This window comes from Scyliorhinus canicula, chromosome 3 (assembly GCF_902713615.1).
Source record: "Scyliorhinus canicula chromosome 3, sScyCan1.1, whole genome shotgun sequence".
NCBI classification, from domain to species: Eukaryota; Metazoa; Chordata; class Chondrichthyes; order Carcharhiniformes; family Scyliorhinidae; genus Scyliorhinus; species Scyliorhinus canicula.
The window spans coordinates 208,992,348-209,009,106 of record NC_052148.1 but is presented as its reverse complement, the minus strand read 5'-3'; the positions used below and the strand labels follow the sequence as shown (position 1 = coordinate 209,009,106).

The following is a 16,759-nucleotide window of genomic DNA, read 5'->3' as shown; positions in this document are numbered from 1 at the left end:
ACTAACAAGTTAAAGAAATAGGAGACAGCACCTGCAGAAATGTCTACTAATGTGGATTTAAAATGCTTCTTTGAACATTCATCTAGAAACAAAAAGGAATGCCAATGAGGAAAGTCAAACTCCATTGATTTTCAAGGCACTGACAGCTGGCCAGTCAAGCTGTAGAGATGTGTGCCTTGATTGTTTAGATTTGTTTCAAAGATAAGTGACATTTGTATTCACTGTTTAGGAAAAAAGTGGATCTGAATGAGCTGATTGATCCGTTACGAAAGGTCATCACAAAGGAACCGAAAGCACAGCAGCTACACTTTGAATGAAAATCTAGTGTATCAAACGCCTGTTTTCACAATTATTTGGTCGAGCTTTGATTTTAGGTTTTCTAGAAAAAAAGCATAAAGACACAACATTTAAAAAAGGATCAACTGAATGACTTCAGTCACATTCGATCAATACCCTAAAATCTTGGCATTCTGAATTCTCCCTCTGAACCCGAACAGGCGCCGGAATGTGGCGACTAGGGGATTGTCACAGTAACTTTGTTGCAGTGTTAATGTAAACTGACTTGTGACACTAAACCACACAATGTGGACGCAAAGAACATACTCGCTGTATTATTGGATTCAGTGCCACATTTTCCAAGCTACAAACAACTGGTTCAAAGTCTTGGCCATTACCCACATCTGGTGGATAGGAAATGCACAAAAGCAGGAGTGTATTCCTAGCACTGAACCTTTCAGCCATCCTTGTAAGCATTTGGATTTGACTGGACACATCACATTCTCATATTTAAAATCAATTTAAAATCTTACAGAATTACCTTTTCTTCTGATGAAATTGTGAGCATGTCACTGGCTATCAGACTGCACACTTGATCTATACCAAGATTGAGGAATTCGTCTCCCAGCACAACCTCCGAGAAATGCTGTTCTGTTCAAAGGAAAAAAAAATGTTATTGCACAAATTAGTTTGGTTTTAAGAAAGTTAGTATTCCTTAAAACTGGGACTACCTCAACAGAAAGAAATACTTGCACAAAATATCCCCCCACAAGAAGAACATTGCAGTCAACATAAAAATATAAACAGAAAAGGCTGGAAATGCTCAGCAGGCCAGTCAGCATCCGTGCAGAGATAGAGAAAGAGTTATTATTTCAGGTCAACTACCTACAGTCAGAACTTCATCAGTTACGTTCATTTAATAAGCAAAAGAAAAACTGCTTTTACTGTTAAAGCTCTCACAATGAAGTGGCGTCCAAATTATCCCGGTTTCATGGTTATCGAAATGTAATGCTGATTATGTGAATATAACATGTCGAAACGGAGCGCTTCACGCCGCTCCAGCCTCCTTCTGCGGCGCCAAATGGGCCAACCGGTGCATGCGCATTTGGGCCGCGTCAACCTGCGCATGCTTGGGGGAGTTCTTTAGCGCGCTTGCCCCGACTCAACATGGCATCGGTGTTCAGGGGCCGGCCGCGCCAGAAAGTAGGCCCGGGGCGGGGGGGGGGGGGGCACCGATCCCCCGATCGCGGGCCTGACCCCATCGGAAGGCCCCCCCCCCCCCCCCCGACCGTTCGTGCAGAGTTCCTGCCGGCAGCGACTCGGGGTGAACAGCGCCGGCGGGACTCTGTCGTATCAGCACAGCCGCTCGGCCCATGCGAGCCGGAGAATCGGCGCGCCCCGCCGATTCCAGCGGCCCCTGGCTGGCGGCGTGCCAAACGCGCCGGCACAAATGGCACCGATTTTCCGCACCTCGGAGAATCGCCCCCCACATCTTTTCTTCAAAGCAAAAGTTACAAACCTCCTTAAGAGGGATAGACAGGCGATGTTTCTCCCATGATTTCACTTACACAGTTGAAGTATAACATCATCACCTTGCTAACATACTTTTTATGCTGCAATACTTTTCAAGCAACCCAGCATCAAGTCTTATTTTCGTAATGCCTCTAACAGCGTTTTGGACTCTTACTTTCATAAGGCAAGAACTGCTCTTTCCCAGCCAGTTCTGATTTAGTTTTGGTGTAACATGAACAGTATTACCAAGTAATAACAACCGATAGAGGTTTGTATGCTTGTCACATTTTGTTTGCTGCTGCTTCTGAACAACCACTTTCTTTATGAAGTCACCTTTAAGACAGCTTGTCTTAAGCTGCAGCAGATGCAACAACCCAATTAGAGGTTGACCTGGAGAACCCACTCACCAGCAGCGAGTAACTAACAAACCCTTGTTTGGATCTTGATCACGCTTTAAATAACATGTGAGTTGGAGCATCATGAGATAAAAACATTTGTGCTTCTTGTTGCACTCTTCCCCAGTTCATTCCATCGTAACAAGGTCAGTCATCAGCAAAATCCTCCTTGGAATGCCATTTATTCACCAAATCATTTTGTTTACTTGAATAACCGAATCATTACAAGACTTTTTTAAATGGTACACTTCCAAGATAATTAGAAAGTTGGCAAACAAATATTTTGTACTAATTTTGATTTCAAGTGAAGCAATATCTTCCGCGATACATGGAGTCGGAACTCCGCCCAAAGGAGCTGGGACTAAATGAAGCTCACGGAAGTAGATTACAAACCAATTTACGACCTACCTGCCCGGACATCGATTCTCTGGCCTCCATAGGGAGGCCGCAGCCTTGCCGATCAATGCTGGCCCACACAAACATGGACCAGGCAGAACGGCATCCGGGGGTTCTCCCGGACCATCAGAAAGCCCTGGGTGGTCAGAGTAAGTGCAGGGTGGGCTCCTGGAATGCAGGCACCTTGGTACTGCCACCCTGGCACTGATAAGGTGCCTGGTTGCCAGTGCAAGGATGCCCAGGTGCCAGGGTGGCTCTGCCAAGGGCAAGGGGTGCCATGCCCATGAAATTAGGGTGGGTTTGAAGGGCGGGGGAGTGCAGGGCAGGTTAAATTGGGGCCTCTGGGAGTTTGGAGAGGTGATGGATGGGGGTCCTGGAAGGGAGGGGTGCTGTAAGGGGGATGAGGAGGGGCTGAAGAGGGGGGGGGGGGGGGGGGGTAGTACCCATGCGTGTGGGGGAGTGACATTGTCCATGGGTGGGGAGTGTACCCACAAGCTCACTTGGGAGTTCAAGAAACCCTTTCAAAATGGCAGCCCATATCGGAGTCCAGCTCTCCAGCGCTAAAAAAAATACGGTGTGGGCTAAACAGGTGAGAAACTCCCCAGGGCCCAAAACAGTGACTCAAGTGTCGTGGATAGCGCTGGGCAACGCGCCAGCAGAGCTGGCGGGAAATTCATTGAAAAACCCGCCACAAATTAACTTCAAAATTTGGGGGGAGAATCGTGCCCACAATCTTTCACTAGAGCGCTTTTATCCTAGTTTAATCTTAGTCAATAACTAGTCAGTTGTAATGCTCAATACGAAAATATCCCACATAAATGTTCTTTAATATTTAATTATGTGCACTGCAAGGAGTTGCAATTCTGCTTGATCATAGACAAATCGTCATTAATTCAAGCACCCCACCATTTTCATTGAATCATGACCCCGTTTGCATGTATTTTCGAAGATATCTTGAAGAAAATGCATGTGTATCTTGTGTGATGAATTTGCCATTCAGACACTGGTCATGATTCTATTAAACTAACTGCACATATACTATCATTTTATTGGCATTGCAACTCTGACAAGCTGGGAGTTACATTTCTTCAATTTTTATATACCCGGTAGACAGATTTGTCAAATGAGAAACAGTTACCAATGGAAACAAGCCAAATGTTTATGGTTATTCATCTAATTAGACTTTTTTTCTGAGCAAGGCGAGAATCAAAGAGCACCATTTCTACATTTGTGAATCCAAAGAAGGAATGCAACAAATTATAGAAGGACATTAATAATTATAGAACTAGCAAATAATTAGAAAATGTAGTTCAACACAGATAAACGTGAGAAACTACATTTTGGCAGGAAGAATAGGGAGGTCACATTATGTGGAAGGTGCAGGTTAGGTTGGGGTAGAGGAACAAAGGGATTTCGGAGCACATCCATCAATCACAAAGTCGCACTTCAGGTTAGCGAAGCCATTTTAAAATAGCAAACCAAGCTTGAGGTTTTATTTCTAGAGGAATAGAATTAAAAGGTAGGAAGTTATGGTAAGCCTGTATCGAGCCTTAGATCACACTTAAAATTACTGCATGCAGTTCGGGTGCCAGATTATAAAAATGATATAGAGGGGGCAGAGGAGATTTTCAAGGATAAATGTCAGAAATGAGTGGGTATACACTTCAGGAAGGGAGTGACGGTCTAAGTCTCCTCTCTTTAAAAGGTTGAGGAATGGCCTAAGAGATCTCTAAAATTATGAAAAGATTTATTCGATAGAGAGAATGTTTCCTCTGGTGAGGAAGAGCATAACTAGCAGCCATCAGTGCAACATCACCAAGAAGTCCAAATGGGAATTCAGAAGAAAGTTCTTCAATGAGTTGTAAAATGTGGAACTCACTACCATAGGAAGTGACTGAAACAAGTATCATGGATGCATTTGAGGGGAAATTGGACAAGCATACAAGGGAAGGGAATAGATGTTACAATGTTACATTTAGATTTTAAAAGACGCAAGAAGGGTTGTGTAGAACATTAACACCTGTATGGTTGGGCCGAATGGTCAGTTTCCTATCCTATCCTCAGCATCTCCAAGCTACGAGGGGCAACAGAAAAATAATAATCCAGACCCATGCCCCTTGCAATAAATAAAGTGTATGTGCCTGGATGTTATTGGCAGAGTAGACTTTAGTTATGAGCATCTTGTGATCCAAGACTGAAACAGTCCATGTCGAAATGCAGCCAAGACCTGGACAATATCCAGGCTTGGGCTAACAGTGGCAAGTTACATTCACACCAAACAAGTGCCAGGCAATCACCCCCTGAAACGGAATTGGATTAGCCATATTAATACAGTAGCTCCCAGAGCAGATCAAAGACTAGGAATCCTGCGGCATGTAACTCATCACCTGATTCCCCAAAACCTGTCCACCATCTACAAGGCACAAGTTAGGAGGGTAATGGTGTAATAAAGCCAGGGAAGTCCAACGGGCTTCTTAAAAGTCCTTTATTTCAGCAATAGCATCATACATTGTGGCCCGGTTACCTTTCACCGGGTCCTCATTTCTTTTTTAGCTGGCTCTACAGCTGCCTGCCTTTTATGCTAGTGCTGGGTTAACTCAATCCAATTAAGCACGGGGAACAACCAACCCCAGCTGGATGAGTCCTGTCTAGGTTACTACAAATGGAATACTCTCCATTTGCCTACTTGAGTGCAGCTCCAACAATACTCAAGAAGCCCAACACCATCTAGGACAAAGCAGCCCGCTTGGCTGCTACCTCTTCCATAAACATTCAATCCTTTCACCGCTGACAAATAGTGGCAGCCATGTGCACCATCTACAAGATGCACTGCAAGAACTCACCAAGACTCCTTTGACACAACTTCCAAACCTATGACAACTACCATCTGGAAGGATAAGAGCAGCAAATATCTGTGAACACCACCACCTGGAGGTTCCCTTCCAAGTCACTTGCCATCTTGACTTGGAAATATATCGCCGTTCCTTCACTGTCGTTGGGTCAAAATGCTGGAACTCCCTCCCATTGAGGGTGTACTGAAACCACAGGCAGCGGTTCAAGAAGGCAGCTCACCACCATCTTCTCAAGGGCAATGAGGGATAAAAATAAATGCTGGCCTAACCAGCGACACCCACATCCCATAAATGAATTTTAGAAAGTGACCACTTGAGCGAAGTAGTGGAACACTGACAGCTGTAGAACCATATCCCAGGATAGTCCATACATTTATCACCAAAATCAACTACACTTTAAAAATTAATATGTGGGTCTGTACATATACACACAGCCATCACAATTTGTGCACTTACAAGATAAAAAGTTAGTGCAAGAAATGCAAAAGTTGCTTTACAGACATTACTATTCAACTGTTCAAGATCTATGTTGAATTGGGCAGCAAGTGAATTAACAACCCCAAGCAAACAAAGAAGCTTCCATAAATAATGTAGCCCAAAACAAGAGTTTAAAAAAAAAGAAGCAAGTTTTGTTAAACAAAAGCACACAATTAAATTTGCTTTTTGCACTGTATCCTTGTATTGGCTTACACGCTTTGAAAGAAAGTAAAAAATTATATGTTTTAAATATATTTTTACTACTGACTTGCCTTAACCCTATCACGAATGACATTCTTGCGAATGGGAAGGGAGCATCTTTCAGATGCCTGCGTGATGGCCCAAAGATTTATTGTCCTCCCACACACTCCCCCTCCACCACCCAGCCTACAAACATTATCAAGATGCCTAAGATGACGGATGGTTGTGTTGGAGAATGAATATTTGCATTCAAATGCCTTCAAGTCATATACAGAATGATTAGAAGCAGAGCAAAGCTCCCTCTACTCTTATCGCGAAGTACCCCAGTTCTAGCCACAGAAAAGCACCTCCCGCTGCACCGGTGTGATATATTTTCCTAATGATCATACTGATTACTTGGAACTTTTGAGCCGAAACTATCAACTTTAGTTCTTTTACATCTAGTTTAATGCTGTGGGTCACCAAGCCCCTTGACACTAGCATGCAATAGTTTTTTTTTTCCAATTAAGGGGCAATTTAGCGTGGCCAATCCACCTAACCTGCACATCTTTGGGTTTTGGGGGTGAAACCCACGCAGACACAGGGAGAATGTGCAAACTCCACACGGACAGTGACTCAGGGCTGAGATCGAACCTTGGACCTCGGCGCCGTGAGGCCACAGTGCTAACCCACTGCGCCACCATTCTGCCCCAGCATGCAAAAGTTAACTGCATTTATATGTTCAGTGAACATCTCAAATGTTTTATTGGATCAATAACTAGAATGTATTGTAATTCACCCAAATACGAACATTTCTGTTTCCTCCTATTCACTCAGAGTATGCAATAAGGTTCTGTTTTTAAATTGTTTTCTAGAATGTACACAAGCAATTTAGAGATCACGGATCTTCATTTTGCAATGAAAATTTACACGCTAAAGCATTTAAAGCTCAAAAATAGATTAAAGACTGGTGTCACAAATATATCAATAACGCACAAAGCAACAAAAGACTAATTTATATGCAGCTCATTGCCCGAATATTGAATATTTTTTCAGTGAGAATTCTTTTTCAGTCAGAATTTTAATCAAATATTTACCTTTATATAAAAATGGGGCAGATGGGTCATTACAATACGAATTTCCTGCAGATATGCCTGCCTCATTAAAACATACAGAAGGAAAGAGATTTATGCATTGTAAACATTTGGCTCTTCCTATTAAAAACTTTTAACATGAATAAATTGAATTGGTATGTTGGATGGCACACTATTTTTTTAAAAACAGAACCCATGTGCAGTAATCTCATTAATAAGATTAAGTAGACAACAGTGTGGCTCTAAAAACGCCATTTGAAACCAAGCCCCAAAAATGAGTGAAGAAAAATGTAAAAATTATTATTGTGAGCTGTCTGCATAGTAAATAAACCAACCCACTCAAAATCAGCAGAGGACTATTAATTTGTTCGAATGCAATTTTCATCTAGCTTACAAATAGGAAACTGCAACACGAAAGGCATGATACAAGCCTTTTCTGTAATAGTTACTGGTTGCTAAGGTGACTGCGAGAGGAGAAATTTAAGCATTAATGTAGACTTCTGTTCAGTAGATGCTTCACCTGAAGAATCAGCACGTTCAAACAACAAAATTTTCATAAACCGGATAACAGCTGTCTGGCTTTATAACCTATTAAGGTGAATCAAATGCTGCAGCACCAGAAAAAAAACATCAAATTTCACTTTACCTGGTTGCCACACTTCCAAATTGAGCATAATTGAAAACAATAACCATCAAAAGCTATGTGCTGCACAATACAATGGTTTCAATTCAACTCACAAGTAGTCATGAAAATAAATCCCAAAGCCCAATTATTTTTCTACTTTTCCTTGCCTTCTCTACTTCCTGCACACACAAAATGACATTTTATTCTCTCAGGCTAAAACATGGCACAGCCCAGCTGCCAGATACCTGCATGGACGCTATCCTTTTAGCTTCTCGCTCTTTCCCTCAACCAACCAATTTGGGAAGCTAACCAACTTGACAAGGCACTATGTTGTGGGCAGCACGGTGGCATAGTGGTTAGCATTGTGGCTTCACAGCACCAGGGTCCCAGGTTCGATTCCCTGCTGGGTCACTGTCTGTGCGGAGTCTGCACGTTCTCCCCATGTCTGTGTGGATTTCCTTCGGGTACTCCGGTTTCCTCCCACAGTCCAAAGACGTGCAGGTTAGGTGGATTGGGCATGCTAAATTGCCCTTAGTGTCCAAAAAAAGTTAGGACGGGTTATTGGGTTAGGGGGATAGGGTGGAAGTAAGGGCTTAAGTGGGTCGGTGCAGACTCGATGGGCCGAATGGCCTCCTTCGGCATTGTCCGTTCTATGTTGCTTGGCAAACTCTATCAATCTAGAAATTAAAATTCACAACCAAAACAAGACTTTCATGCCATTGGTCTTGGCCGTTTTTTGAATCCAAGTTCTAGAACCAAATTTTAAAATTGTGTTACGTTCATTCAATGGAGCAACCATTAAAGTGGCATGTCCAAATTGCTTTGCTTTTTCTTTGAATTTTTCCAATTAAGGGGCAATTTAGCATAACCAATCCACCTACCCTTTGGGTTGTGAGGTGGAGACTCACGCTGTCATGGGCAGAATATGCAAAGTCCACACGGTCAGTGACCTGGGGCCGTGATCGAATCAGGGTCCTCAGCGCCGTGAGGCAGCAGTGCTAACCACTGCGCCACCGCCCTCATAGTTTTTCTAAAATTATGTCAGTGAATAGTAATTAAAAGGTTCTGGGGTGAGCAGACTTAGTTGACCTCAGTCAAAAAGACAATAAGAACCGACAACTGAAGTCAGCACCTCTGCAACAGAGAGATAATAATCAGCCAGGATCTCTCACAGCTCCTGATTGCTATCCAATCACCGGCTGCTAGAAAATCTGTGCAGACATCAGATATCAGCAGAGTTTTGGGATTAGGAGAAAGTGAAAATTGCTGTGCAGCATAAGGTTTAATAATGAAACGTCCATATGGGTTAAAATAAATCCAAGCCAAAAATCAAAATAGTTAATCATTTCGGAATGTTCACTTAACTTTATTAATATTTGAGATAAATCATTACTTATATGAGCAGTAAATGTTTTTGGAGTATTCATGAACGACCAGTTTGATTGACAGAATTGTTTTTTTTTTGTATGTCAAAGCAAAGACAGCAGTCATTTGCAAATTAATAAATTGAGTCACCACAAAAACACCATTTCAAGTACTTAACACACAAAAATATTACTTGTGGAACATTATATCAATTTGAATAATTTGAACAATGGTGCTCATCAGTTTTCAAGCTGTAACACAGTAAATGAGCATAGCAACAAATATATACATTAATCAGGCTATGACCATGCGAAAGGCACAAAGCCCCAAGACAGCAATTATGATTATTTAGTTGTAAAGTTTTTCAAATCCTACATAGACAATTGCATAATATTTAAACCCCACCCCAAAAAAACCTTTCAACATAAAAATGTAATTTCAACATTGTGGGGGATACATGAACTGGGTGCTAATTAACTTGGTATTTAATCATCTCTAGCGAAGTTGACATAACACAAAATTGTTCTGGATGTCGAGACTTTCTTTTATTTTTAAAACTCCACTTGGTTGATAACTGCAGCATTCAGTGTGGTAATGAGCCATGTAAGCTAAAGGGTCCTAGCTTCAATTCCTCAACTACTCAATTCATCTGGATCTTTCCTAGCGAGGGAGAGATCCAGATCGCGGCATCACACAAGATCTGGTTAGATCTAGTGAGGCGCTCAGAGCGCCGTAAACCTCGCGAGGCACTTGCGCGATTAAACGGTCTCATCGCATCACAGAGTCAGGCGCGACGATGCCGTTCAGTCACGCCCACTTATCTCCCCGTCTACTCTGCCCAACTCCTTCATAATTTTGAAGGCCTCTCTCAGGTCATTTCTTATTCTTCTCTTTTCTGATGAAAAATGTCCCAACCTGTTTAACTGTGACTATTCGGATTCGGACAACCTAACGGAAGATAGCCACTGCTTATGTAATTATTCCCTAACAATTGGGGAAATTAGAGGAGATGGGGAAGAGAATAAATGCTTTTTTGTGTAATTTTCAATGTATTGTTGCCGTAATCATCCCATCAAGCTGAAGAGATGAATCTTTGCTTTGACATTCAGCGTCAGTACGATTACCGGCATTCTCTTAGATACATAAAGAAAAAATAAATTCCATGCATAATGAATAGATTATTGGCCATATGTGGCTTAAAGGACAGTTCTTTTGGACATCACTTGCCTGCATATGTGTTGGCTTGATTCAAGAGTTCAGTGCAGGCATGCATGTCAGCAAAAGCCCGAATCCCTAAACAATTAGTAGGATGAAGCTGGGACTCCAGGAAATCACAACAGGTCTTTCTCACATCCTGTAATTGCAGTAATCCTGCTGCTGGAAGTAATACCTGTTAATGAATAGTAACAAATTGCAATTTGTCATAGGACATCAACATCTGAACAATCAAAGATACTGCACAATTGGACAGGAAGACATCACATACAAAGGATCCTATAAACTGACAACACAAACACATGTTTAAAGACTCATGGTGGATGAATTTCTTTACTTGATTCTCTTATGGTTAGGCACATTTTGCAGCTTCTCTTCAAATTGGTCCAGTTTTCTTTGCTTCCAAGGGAAGAATTGTTGTTCTGTTAGTATAACGAATGCCACACAAAGTTGCCATATCCAGCTTATGATGGGATAATTGATGAGCCTTACAGCTTTTTAAAATTCATATCCTGTGTGCCAGTAGCAATGTAGAATTTCAGGTCCACCAAGTGGCACAGAATATCACATCACATTTTATCAAGCTCACTAGTTAAGGGCACCACAGTGGGTTAGCTCTGCTGCCTCACGGCGCTGCGGTCCCAGTTTCGATCCCGGCTCTGGGTTACTGTCCGTGTGGAGTTTGCACATTCTTCCCGTGTTTGCATGGATTTCACCACCACAACCCAAAGATGTGCAGGATAGGTGGATTGGCCACGCTAAATTACCCTTAATTGGAAAAAAATTAATTGTGTACTCTAAATTTTTTTTTTTTTATTTAAATTTTAAAAAATGGTTAAGGGCACCACCCAGTGCAACAGCATGGGACATCAATCAGAAGGTCCAAGTTCAAATTTCAGTCTGTGGTCTTGTCTGATTGCAGTGAGGGCTGCAAATGTGACCCTACATTTAACAACAACAACCCCAGTCCAAAGAGGCTTACAATAATAGCAAGGTCAGAAGTCCTATTCCAGAGTACACACATGCAAAAACAGTTGCCCAGAAACAGTTTTGGTTCACAGCCAGGATAGGAATTCCCTATAGTCCCTGCCAACAGCCTTTTCACGGGTCAATTTTTTTTTTTTTTTTTAAATAAACGCTGCGGATTCTGATGGGGAAACAAAAACAGCGAGCAACAGAAACACACAGCTCAAATCAGCAGCTGTAAAAAGACAAGTTAATATCCTGAAGGTAAACCTTAGTCAGAATCTAGTGTCTTTTCCCTGCATAAGATGTTGACTGATCTGTTCTGCATTTTAGCATTTTCTGTTTTTGATTCATTTCACTGGCAATCACTTGAGCCAGGTTCACACATCAAAACCAGATATTCAGTCACAATATCAGAGGCTAACTAGTACCTTCGGAACTGTACCCCAGATGAATCACAGCTTTCAGCTAGGGGAAAAATTAGACGAAAACTTGGTGAGTAGGGTGTTTCTTCCACCCGCAACCCCCCCCCCCCCCAAACATTTGCTACTTCTTCCACCAAACGGTCTTTCCTTCTTTGTATTAGCATGCAGTTCCAGGATTGCCATTAGCCCACATCCAATTGGTAACTTGTCACACCATACAGACAGCACAGGTATGACAAACCTTTACACTCATGTATGCGTGTACTTCAATTGTCAGGGGGGGTGTCAGTGCACTTCGACGAGTGGTGCAAATTATCTGGTCCAACGTTTTACAAACGATTTTTCAATGGGACCTATTCAAACACTTGAAAATGAATGTGACACCTGGGCCGGGATTCTCCGAGCCGAAATGGTGCTCGGCGCGGAGAATGGGGCCTCCGACCCGCGATCGAGTCCGACACCGGGACGCAATTCCCGGCGTGGTTCACGTATGGTTCCACCCGGCGGGGGCTCAGCGTCGCGGCTGCTTGTGGCCGTCCTGGTGGAGAGGGATCAGTCTCGGGGGGGGGGGGGGGGGGGGGACCTCCACGACGGCCACGTCCGTGATCAGGGGCCACCAATCGGCAGACGCACGCGATCTGCGGGGAGGCCTGCCTTCTTCTGCGCCGGCCTGCTGTGTGGCTCCGCCATGTTACGCGGCGCCTGCACGGAACCAGCCGCCTCGTGCATTGTAGCCATCTGAGATGGCCATTTCCAGCGTATAAAATGGACACTCGCAGAGCATACAGAGAAAAATGGACAATGCAAAGTAACAAGCAGGCACAGAGCCTGAATGTGTATTTAAAAGACAGACTGCAGACAGAACCAAAACTCTTGGCCGATTTGCACATTGATGGCCCATCTCGGATGAACAAAGACTGGTGCTCAGGTAGCCGATACCATCCCGGACATTCCGGCACCACTACCCCAGCAAGACGAAATAAACAAAGCAAGGCCAACGACCACTTAGGACACACCCAGCCATCAAGGCACCCGCCCCTTTATTGGCTCAGATCGATGGCAGTGATCGAGAAGTGGCCCGATTAATTGGGACCAAGGTTAAGGCCCACCCAAAAGCGCGCGAAGCGCCCCCCCCCCCCCCCCCAACCCGAGTACATGAAGGAACCCCCGCCATATGATCAGCCTCTTGGATTCGGCTCTCAACTGGAGAAACCCTTCCACCTGCACCACCAGAAGCAAGTTCCAGTTCGACTCTCGCTACCAGACAGACGACCATAGCTATCCTCCTGCTACTTCTTCGAACCCAACAGCCTCAGATCCGAACAACGGCCACTGTTCCTCTGACCTAAGTGGGCACCCGAAGTTAAGTATAGGTGTTAGTGATAGACATAGTTTAGCCTGTAGTGTTAGTGTGCATGAGTAAATCATACTGTGTGTAAATAAAGTAGCATTGACTTTGAACTAACTAACTGGTGTATTGGCTCTTTGATCGGTATTCGGTTGAACCTTGTGGCGGTATCAAGAGATACCTGGCAACTCTGAAAGCATATTCATAATTGAGATTAAGAAAGGCGACCTTATTAATCGCCATATTTATAGCCACTAAAAGAGAGCAACAGCATGCACAGACCCGCAGCCAGCAGTGCATGGCCGCATACGGCAGCTGGAGCAGTGCGGAGCACTCAGACGCCGTTGGCGCTGGGGTGAAACACTCTGGTGTTTACGCCAGCGTCAACACTTAGCCACGTTTTTGGACAATCCCGGTCCAGATGCCAGTAAACATACAATGCTGCTTTATTGCTATTGTATCATTTTTTTCTCACAATTAATTTTTAATAATTACTGTCTGTTTCAGCATATAAACATATGAACATATAATGCATCACATAAATATGAAAATAAACACTTAACAAAAATATTTGATTTATTCATACACGTTTCAGCCAAGTGCTCACTATTCCCTGGTTAACTGGAGACTCAATTAAGGCCCTCTCCTGCGTGCGAACACATCTTCTCAATCCACCCCAGCACCATCCACTGCACACACACCACCCCTCCTTTCCTACCTCCCTCCACACATATGACAGTATCTATAAAGCAGAATCCCTCCAGCTCTGCCCCTCCCTTGCAGGTCCTATAGATCCATCTCGCTGCTCAATGTGGATGCAAAGCTCCTGGCCAAAATCCTAGGCGAATAGAGAACTGCATACCAGAGCTAGTCGCAGAGGACCAGATGGGCTTTATCAAGGGTAGGCAGCTAGCATTGAACATTATGCACCTGCTGAACATGATAATGACCTAATTGCTCGAGTGAACAGAAGCGGGGACAGTGCACATCCTGCCTTGTGCCTATGAGCAGCTGGAGGTATTTGGAACAGGTGGTACTAGTTCGCACGAGTTTCACCCAGGTGGCGAATCCTGGACCAAGCCCAAACTGTTCCAGTACCTCTGAGGTACTTCCACTCGACATGGAAAAGAAGGCCTTTTCTGCATCCGGGTAGATGAACACCTTTGGTGCTCTGTGTTAAAGCTGCAGGCAGGCCCACTGGTGAAGATTAAAATTACAGAGACTGTACATGTTTTAATAGTGAACATTTGAAATTTCCATTTCCCCTCGCTACAGATAGTGCCCACTCAGTTCTCCTCTCTTCTTGATTTTGTGGTTTACTGCTACGTCTAGGTGTGTCCTCAGGATGCACATCAGAGGAAAATCCACGCCCTGTGACCTTTGATGCCCTTGGACGTTCTGTGGAAGGCCTCGAGCCGGAGGGTCCTGTCCAACTTACTGGTGTCACAGGTGTCACCCTGTTCTGCCCGCTTTCTTCGAGATGTGCCAGTGTCAAGAGAGAGGGATTCACAAGAACGGGAGACCCATCGTGTCCTTGGTGGCAGCCATGGGTTGGTTTCCAGCACTTCCTCCTCCCTCACAGTGCCCGTAGGCAGCTGATGTGAGCACTAGAGGCCTCTGCACCACCTGGTTCTGCCAGTCTGGTAGCTCCCCATTGTCGGCAACATGGTGTTGGCACCCTCAGCGATGCCCCTCAGTCACTGGGCCATGGTCTGCAGTGCTTTGGCAATGTCCACCTGCTTCTGGGACATGTCCCTCAGTGACTGGGACGATGTTGAGGACCTCAGACATGCTCGTCACGAACTGAGCCGTGGCTTGGGCACCACCACTCGACGCTGACCTTGTGGTGCAAGCTTTCCTCTGCAGTCGCCACCCTAGCAGTGTTGGCCTCAGTGCCGCACATTGTCGGCATCATCTCTTGCACCGTAGCCTTTGGAGCTCCTCCAATTGGCTATTCACTTGCTGGAATGTTGCTCACAATCCCTCCTGAATCTCACGGCTGTGTCTTCGCATCTGCATCAGCTCTGGGATAACCTTGTCCAGAGGCTCGGCATCTGACTGGGACTCAGACTGCTGACTCCCTGGAATGTTCCTGCCTTCACCTGATGTGCATCAGCAACTGTGTGGTGCTCACCAAATTGTGCCCCGGAAGCCTGTACACTAACGTCGCCCACAGAGGTGTGTGTCTGTGCGCTGATAGAAGGTGGATGTGATAGCTGTGACACGTCGATGTGGGTCTCCTCAAAAGGTGATCTCTTGGGTGGCCGGGGGGGGGGGGGGGGGGGGGGGGGGGGGGGGGGGGGGGTGCACGCGGATGACTCTGGATGGCCCAGCGCCATTAGATGGAGATCCTGAGACAATGGACATGTGGTCAGTGAGAGGGAAGAATCATTTTGTCTGACATGAACTCACTTGAGACAGGTCATCTGGGTGAAGGGGCAGTGGCTCCTCACCTCTGCGGACTAGATCAATGTACCGGATCTGAGGAACAAGTGCAAACATTTGATGCAGAGAGGGTGCAAGGTGGCAGATGTCAAGAGAGAGGTGGTTACTTGCCCTTGCAGCTCATTGGAGATAGTTTGTCTTCTTCCTATATTGGACAGTGGTCCTCCTGGTCATGCTGCCTGAACTCTCAGCCACTGCCTTCCAGGCGGTATTGGTGGCCTTGCTGCTGGTCCTTCGATTCCTCATGGGACCAGGATGCCCCATCTCACATTAACCAGGGTCAAGAAGCCTTGGGAGGATGGCATCCCCAAAGCGAGGAGAAGGTCTGTGCACTGCCATGCTCGTGTGTTGACTGGGAGGGAATGGTGAGGGAGCATTTGAAAGCAGCTCCCCGTTGTTTAGCAGCTGGACACTGAGGCGTGAGTCTAGCGAATCAGACGGCGAGATTGCCAATGATGGCGAGAAGCTCATGGGGGCTAATTTTCAGAACTAAGTGCCATTAAATACAGGCCGCGACCTCACCAACAAGGCTGTTGAAGAACACCTCACCAACCGCACCCAAAATGACACTTAGAAATGTTACTGTTAAATCGCGCCCATTACCCGGTTTCTCTCTCTGGGAATGTTGCCAGACTTGCTGGGTATTTCCAGCATTTTATGTTTATATGTGTAATAAAGTAATGAGTAATGATTCTGACCTCTGATGGGGTGAATTGAAATGATTTTATGACATCTGAGATGTATGGTTACCTATTGTTAAACTAAATGGGAAACATCCTGAGAGTGTGGCCCAGCTTTCCAAAAACAAGCAAAATACAAGTGTCAAGGGTGACCAAATGTTTTCAAAAGGGGTTACTAAATCTTTGACAGTTCAGAAAATGGAAGGTATTGCTTAGAGACAAGATACGAGTACCGGTGTTCACTTATATAAAAGGCCTTAGTATCTAATATGTTGGAGTTGCAGAGAATTGAAATGCATCTGCTGCAAAACTGGATGGAGTACGATGTACGCCCATGCTGCTGCCGGGGGAGTGAGCAGTCAGTTATTGCCATTTCTTATGGTTAAGTGGTATTTTTCATTCTGCCACTCCCGAAGAGCTCCATGCATATTGGCTACTTAGCCTGGGTTTAAATTTGCACGTTACTGGTCTCAGCCAAAAATGGGTTTATTAACCAAGCCAGCAGCAT

General features: G+C 44.7%; 1 protein-coding gene across 3 annotated transcripts in view; it reads right to left on the bottom strand.

Annotated features, from left to right (window-relative positions):
• klhl2 (kelch-like family member 2) overlaps positions 1-16,759 on the bottom strand; it is a 129,482-nt gene that overhangs the window by 55,773 nt on the left and 56,950 nt on the right. For all 3 annotated transcript variants that reach the window (XM_038792110.1, XM_038792111.1, XM_038792112.1), the window contains 2 exons: positions 10,400-10,562; positions 818-927 (listed from right to left, as the gene is read on the bottom strand). In XM_038792110.1, coding sequence (XP_038648038.1) covers positions 818-927; positions 10,400-10,562 — 273 coding nt within the window. The remainder of the gene's footprint in view (positions 1-817; positions 928-10,399; positions 10,563-16,759) is intronic.